This window comes from Cicer arietinum, chromosome 5, assembly GCF_000331145.2.
Source record: "Cicer arietinum cultivar CDC Frontier isolate Library 1 chromosome 5, Cicar.CDCFrontier_v2.0, whole genome shotgun sequence".
In the NCBI taxonomy this organism is placed as follows: Eukaryota; Viridiplantae; Streptophyta; class Magnoliopsida; order Fabales; family Fabaceae; genus Cicer; species Cicer arietinum.
In genome coordinates this window covers 3,781,515-3,789,054 of record NC_021164.2, presented here as the reverse complement: position 1 = coordinate 3,789,054, position 7,540 = coordinate 3,781,515, and the positions used below count along the sequence as shown (strand labels likewise).

Sequence of the window (7,540 nt, the reverse complement as noted above, 5' to 3'; positions counted from 1 at the left end):
CAAACAAAAAATATATAAGAAAAAAGGGATACCTTCATGATTGTACTGTCTTGAGATTTTGAAACCGAATGAATAATGAAATCACCGATAGATTTGATATCAACTTGGGAGCATTTATTTAGTTCAAGTTCTTTCAAAGATGGAAATGTTGGGCGATATTGTTTGGGACACATAGCGACTAAACTTGACAGATTGCAAATATTGAGATATTGCAATGCTGGAAGATGAAGGTGAATCTCAGTGTGATTTTGATGGTCATTAGTGTAGTGTCCAAATATGTATTCCAATTGCATGCACTTCTGAACGTGGAGCCTTTTCAATGTAGGGAATACATTGCCCCAATTATTGCCACTACTGTCGTGATCTTCGGTGTCTATATCACTATGTTTCAATTCATCACAATTTGTAATTGTCAAAGTTTCCAACATTCTTGGAGCAACAGACAGGATAAACACCGATTTTATCTTCAAAATTTGAAACAGCACAATGTTTTTAATATTGCACATGAGATGTGGGTGTACCAAAAGACATTGAGCACGTTCCCATATATGAAGATTGTGCGAATTTGATACCTGTAATGTAATCCCAATGTAAATGAACTAAAAATCATACTAAACATTCCTTACGTGTGCATGCAACTTATATAAATGCAAACATATAAGTTATAATGTTTCTATTATAAGTCCTTAAGATATAGGCTTACATTATCTATAATAAATTTTTCTTTTATAAGTCCTAAAGATAGGCTTACATTATCTATAATAAATTTAGTGCATCGAAGTGTTTGAAACACTTCAAAACATATTCAACTTATAATAGAAATCTTCAAGTTTGAGATGCTAAATATGCATAAAAGCTATCAAATAATATACAAGATACACATTAAAAAAATAAAGTATCACAATAAACCCGAAAGGTGAGAGGGTTACCAATGTGATTGAGTAGTCCTGTGGTTGATCCTCAGAAACCAATGGAATTCTAGTTGTTGACGAACTCCCAAATTTATCACCACGACAACATATAAAAGGCCAAGAGAAGATATTGCATTTGATAGGGTCCAATTGTATTTGTGCCTTGAAACCATCTCTGGAAGTGGAACATGACTCATTCACAAGCAAAGACATGGAATCATAGCATTTCGGAAAAATGTCTATGAAACTTGGTAATTGAAAGAGCTCCATTTGTTTTAGAGACTTAAGTTCAACATGTTGGTATTGGCTAAATATGTATTTCAGCCCATCACATCTTTTTATTGAGATACCTTCTAGTACTGGAAAATCTTGAGAAGAGAGGAAGGGAAGTATCGATTCTAATCGGTGACATCCCTCAATATCAAGAACTTTTAGTTTTGGAAAAATCGAGTCATGCCTCTTGTTATCATTATCACCATCGTCTATTTCTTCACTTGATTCCTCCTCTCTTTTTACATCTATTATGTTTTTCAGTTCCTCACAATCAGTTATTTCCAATTTCTCTAGTTGCACCAGATTCTGAGACATCAATGGAAATAGGGAAACCAACATTGGACATTGCTTTAGTATCAAGGTCTTCAAATTGCAGAGATTTAGCTTGCAATTAAAGAATCTTTGAAATTTTTTACACCGGATCATTGATAGCCTCTCTAAATTCTTCAAAGAGTCAAAGGATAAGGAACCATTGAATAGTTCTTCTAAATTTTCCATATTATCCAATTTTAGTACAACCAACTTGGACAAAAGACTTGGTACTTGAGAACCAATAGTTTTAATGAGACACTGTAACTGTGAAATAGAACTCAAATGAAGCTCAACAAGATCATTCATACCTAGATCTATAGGAACAATCTCAGGCATGAGATTTCTCCATCCCATCTTAATTCCTATTAGTCGAAGAAACTCTGTTGTTCGCATGAAATACTTGAACGTTGCTTCTGAAAAAACAGATGCATCACTAGCACAAAAATTCACATATTTTGATTGTGAATATTTCATTATACCCAAGCCGTTATAAATATGATACTTTTGCAACTCGGGTATGGTTATTTCTCGACAAAAATTGTTAAAACTCTTTTTGAAATACAACTCTTCCAGTGATGAGCATTTTTCAATGACTTCAAATGGATTATTCCTTCGAATTACACAATTATTCAAGTACAACAATTTAAATTTCCCCAATTTTGTAATTTCAAATGGCAATTCATTGATTTTGCAGAAATCCAAATCAAGAGTCTCAAGACTTGGCAGCTTTCCCAAAATAGAGATGTCACCTAAATCCACTCCTTCAACCAACAAAGATCGAATATTCGTCAATGACTGAATTGATTGTGGTAATGATAGAGAGTACATTTTGTGAGTACTTTTAAAGTATAAAACTCGAAGCTTGAAAATATTTTCAAAGAAAGAATTTGGGACTCCCATACATTCCTGGCCTTCATCTCTATCTATGTCAACAATTAGAGTCTCAAGTTTGGAGCACTCAAATTTACAACAAAACAAATCCATGTCCTTCCCTTTACAAAATAAATATTTAATATTTATTTCTTTTTGAACCAATAACTTTTGATCTTTTATAGATAAATTTACATCCCAAATCTCTTTGTTCGCTATCCATTGAGCCGCATCACGAACTAAATCATGCATTTTGACATTTTCTATGTTTTCGGTATCAATGACATCCAACAACAAACAAGAATCTATGAGTTTATTTTTGGCAACAACTACTTCGTTTCGGGTATCATTGTAGCTGCGATAATCCTCCCCAAAAATGCCCATTCCAATGCCAAGTCTAGTTAGAATTTCAACAGAAATTATTTCGTCTTCTGGGAATACAGAAGATAAGAGGAGCAATTCCTTGGCTTTTTTATTCTTCATATAATCATAGCTAAACTTCAAACATTTATAAATTCCAACCACATCGTCATCAACATTAGGCATGGACACATGCTTCTTCAAGGATTTCAAGGTCGCATCCCACTCATGCTTGCGATGTTGTTGGCCCTTTAAACTTCTGGCAATTACTGCAATTGCAACCGGTAATCCTTTGCATTTGCGAGCAATTTTTTGTCCCTTACTGGTCAAACTATTTGAAAAACTATCGTTTATACCGGCATAATTTTTGAACATGATCCATGCATCTTCATCAGATAAGATCTCCAATTCAATTTTCTTATCACAATTCATTGTATCGAGTATTCGTTTACTACGTGTGGTTATGAGAACTCTGCAACCATTGTGATTGTCTCGTTTTGGAATTCCTATTCTATCAAAATCAAGAGGGGTGTCTTGATCCCACACATCATCCAGAATAAGAAGAATTTTCTCACCATTTGTTAATCTGCTCCTTAGTATTTTGGGTCGGTCTGAGTTATTACAGTCTTCGAATTTCAATCCTAGAGGTCCAGCAATATCATCTTGAATCTTTTTTATATCAAGAGTAAATGACACTGTTGTATCAATGACATGATCGAATTTTTTAGATTCCTCTAGTTCTTTACCGACTTTTATTGCCAATGTAGTTTTTCCGGTGCCCCCCATCCCTTGCAATCCGGTCATATAGTTGTTGTCATCTTTTAGTGCATCCAATAGTTCTTTGTATTTTGACTCTCTACCTTTAAATTGAATGTAATAGTCCAATGAATAATAACCACAACCTGGAAGAGATTGAGGGAGATCAATAATTTCAAATATTTCTCCCTTTTCTATTGACGATTTAATCTCCTCTGTCATATTTACCAACTCCTTTCCCCTTTTATATCGCCCTATGCAATCAGGACAAAATCCAAAAAAACATGTTTGTTTTGTTTTGGTGTTCTCTTGAATCAGCTTATCAACTTTCTTTATCCAATGAAGAACATTAGCCCGAATGACTTTACCTTCACTTACTGCTACTTGAACACGTTGCTCCATAGTTTTTCTTTCAGCTTCCAACTCAGGTTTTTTTTCTTCGAATTCCTTAGCAATGCATGTGAAGCAAAATACAAAACGTAATTCTGCTGTTACCCTATTTATCAATTTTTCCACATATGTCTTCCCCGATTCAGCCAAGCAACTCACCATCTAAATCAATTTCAATAGATCAGAGTTAGCCATATATGCTCAACAAAGCTTCAAATAGACATTATTTAATTTTTAGTCTAAGTTTTACGAGCAACAAATGTAAAATGAAAGGTATGATGACCAAAATAAATAAATAAAAGAGTAGTTTAATTATAGATGTAGTTGTTTATGTTGGTTTTTTCTATTTTGGTAGTTTTGCTGTTAGTTAAGTAATCACCCTCTCTATAATAAAATATAAATAAATCAATAATTTTTCTCCAATCACTACACTCATTTAATATAACTTTTTATATTTCTAATGACCCAATTTATTAATGATTGAGGATAATTTTGACAATAGACTTAATTTTTATTGGGATTGCATAGATTAAATGAGATCAACAATATTTTGTAAGTATTTTTGCTTATAGTTACTTAGCTTGCTGTGTCAAATTGATCATGTAGCCAGAAGCAGTGGAGACTGAAAGTGGAAATCATTTTCAAACAGAAAAACTGAAAAAGTAAACAGAATAATGTTAACCAACCATTGAATATGATTTTTACCTTGTTTTCCAACAGATTTACAAATAACCGCTTTCAGCAAATGCTCAAGTCTTGTGAATAATCTTCTCCTTTTCTCCAATCTACGGAGAGAATAAAGTAATGTTTAATGCAATTGAAGTTCTGTAGTAATCAAAAGCAGCAGAGACTAAATATCTCCAATCTAGGTTATTTTTTAACTAAAACCATGAGATTATTTTTAACCTGATTTTGAGTACTTTCAGTGCATCGTAGCGCAAGTTGTATGAACAATCTTCTCCTTTCTTCAATCTGCAGTAGCTAGCATCAAGAGAATAAGGTAGTGATCAATGCAATTCAAGTTCTGCAGCAAACAAAAGCAACAGAGACCGTAACACTATTTTCTCTTTTTTTTTTTTTTGGTTTCTTACTACTCATGTGCCTTGCACCAACAATCTCATGGGGAAAAGTGTGAATTATTAATTAAGAAAGTTCACAGCTAGCTAGACAATAGTTTAAAGGTTGCACTGACAATCTCATGGGAAAAAGTGAATTATAGAATATGTTAATGTCTTATTTTCTGTGCGTGTTTTATTTTATTTTATAAAAATTAATAAATTCTCTTATAATTATTTTACACAATTATTAAGGAACTATCTCATTATGGTTTAAAAATGATTTTTAGTTTGAATTTATTATTAAACTTACTTTTATATAAATATAAATGTATTTAAACTAACTAAATATAAATAACTTTTACCATCGACTCACTTTTCTCAAAAATTAATTTTTTGTAAAATTTATTCATTTAAAATTAATTTTTCTAAAGTTGGAATAGGGTCTAAAATAATAAATAAATAAATAAAACCAAATTTTAAAAAGAAAAAAAACAAAAAATGCAAATTTTTTGAATAAAAAATTAAAATAAAATAGAATTAAAATTTCATCGCTATTGATGTTATTTTATAAGTTATATTTTTTTAATAATATTGACGTTATTTACATTTTTAATGTTCTTTTTTTAGTTTATTATTTTTTAGTAGAAGTTTAATCTATTATATATATTTAAAATAGATTCTCATGTCACCTCATAGTGTTTCTTCTACATGTGCAAACATATCTCACCTCAGGAAAAAATCTTATGTGTACGCCTTAGAGAGTTCTTTGTGTTTTAATGTTTTACCTCATTTTTTTCTACTTAGTTTTTAAATAATTTTTTCTTTTTTTAATATCTAATTTTTTTTAATGACTTCCTCCAACAATTTCTTTTTCCCTCTTGTGTACGTCTCAATCATTCGCCATCCTCGCAAAATCATCATCTTCTTCGAAACTGCCAACTCTACTCCAGAGATACACTAAAAGAGGTATAGGTTGGTCTATTTTTCATTTTGCTGCCATAAATTCAATTATATTCTATGCAATCTTTGATATCAATCTAGCTCATAGTGACTTAATATTATGTATAGTTTCTTACATGAAATTATATCAATGCGACTATCTAAGAAATTCAAGTTGGGATGAGACCAGCCAGCAAACTTCGCTACCCATCTTATCCAGAGCAAAATGGTATATAGAAATTCCAGGATTTAGTGTTTTTCAATGCTAGGACAAGGTATGTTTATACATCAATATTTTTTCTCTCACCCTTCTAAACTTTTTTCCTTCTTTAGTTGTTTTTAAGTGTCACTTTGCTTTGTGTGTCTCATATTCTTAGTTTTACTTCAATGTAGAATATGTTGAGTAGCTTACAAATTGCAGTTGAAAAAGTAGGACTCAAATAATTTGAAGCATGTTTAAAAGATGTTTGATATGGAACTGGATTGAGTAAATTAGATCATTTTAAATTTCATAACACAAATCTGCATGTATTGTAGAAATTTTTCAAATGTTAAAGTTAATGACTTCGATCATTTTAATCATCGATCTTTGTGGTAATTGTGAATTTTTTTAATTTTAAATCGAATATATTAGAATTTTAATTTACAAACATTCAAGCTATTATTAATATTCGTAGATGAATCATAATCATTAACATTTTGGTTACAAAATATTAATTGTCAAACAATTATAAGTATACAAATAATTATAAATGAATGACTTTAATTTCATCTATTATATATATTTAAATATTTACATTTTACTTTTTACTTTGAATATTGGTAAATATATATAATATATAAATATTTAGAAATGATGGACAAAGTCATGTCTCTTTTAATTTTAGTCAGTTTTATTTTACTGAAACTAATTAAAATTAATTTGTTGTTTTATAGTGTTAATTGACATGAAATTAAAGTAATTTATTTGCAATTATTTATATTTGATGTATACTTGTAATTGTTTGACAATTATTATCTTGTAACCGAATTGTTATAAGTTTTAGATTTTGATTTTGAAATCAAAATGTTAATGGTTATGATTACTCTATTAATATTAATAATAGTTTGAATGTTTGTAAATTAAAATTCTAATATATCCAATTTAAAGTTAAAAAAATTCACAATTACCACAAAGATCGATTATTAAAATGATCGAGTGAGAGTGAGAGAACAAAAAATATTTGTATTTGATTTTCTACTTTGAATATTGGTAAATATATATAATATATAAATATTTAGAAATGATGGACAAAGTCATTTCTCTTTGAATTTTGGTCAAATTTATTTTACTGAAACTAATTATATTTAATTTGTTATTTGATAGTGTTAATTGATATGAAATTAAAGTAATTCATTTGCAATTATTTGTATTTGATGTATATTTGTAATTGTTTAACCATTAATAGTTTGTAACTGAATTGTGATAAATTTTAGATTTCGGTTTAGAAATCAAAATATTAATAATTATGATTACTCAATTAATATTAATAATAGTTTGAATGTTTATAAATTAAAATTCTAATATATCCGATTTAAAGTAAAAAAAATCACAATTACCACAAAGATCGATGATTAAAATGATCGAGTGAGAGAACAAACAATATTTGTATTATAGTGTCATTTCTCTTT

The 7,540-nt window shown here is 29.6% G+C and overlaps 1 protein-coding gene across 2 annotated transcripts in view; it reads right to left on the bottom strand.

Moving 5' to 3' along the window:
- The window catches only part of LOC101507086 (uncharacterized), a 10,713-nt gene extending 5,645 nt beyond the window's left edge, over positions 1 to 5,068 (bottom strand). For both annotated transcript variants that reach the window (XM_073369029.1, XM_073369030.1), the window contains exons 1-3: positions 4,779 to 5,068; positions 4,578 to 4,657; positions 930 to 4,034 (exon numbers count right to left, since the gene is read on the bottom strand). In XM_073369029.1, coding sequence (XP_073225130.1) covers positions 930 to 4,034 — 3,105 coding nt within the window. In that variant the 5' untranslated portion in view covers positions 4,578 to 4,657; positions 4,779 to 5,068. The remainder of the gene's footprint in view (positions 1 to 929; positions 4,035 to 4,577; positions 4,658 to 4,778) is intronic.
- Positions 5,069 to 7,540: the final 2,472 nt, after the last annotated feature.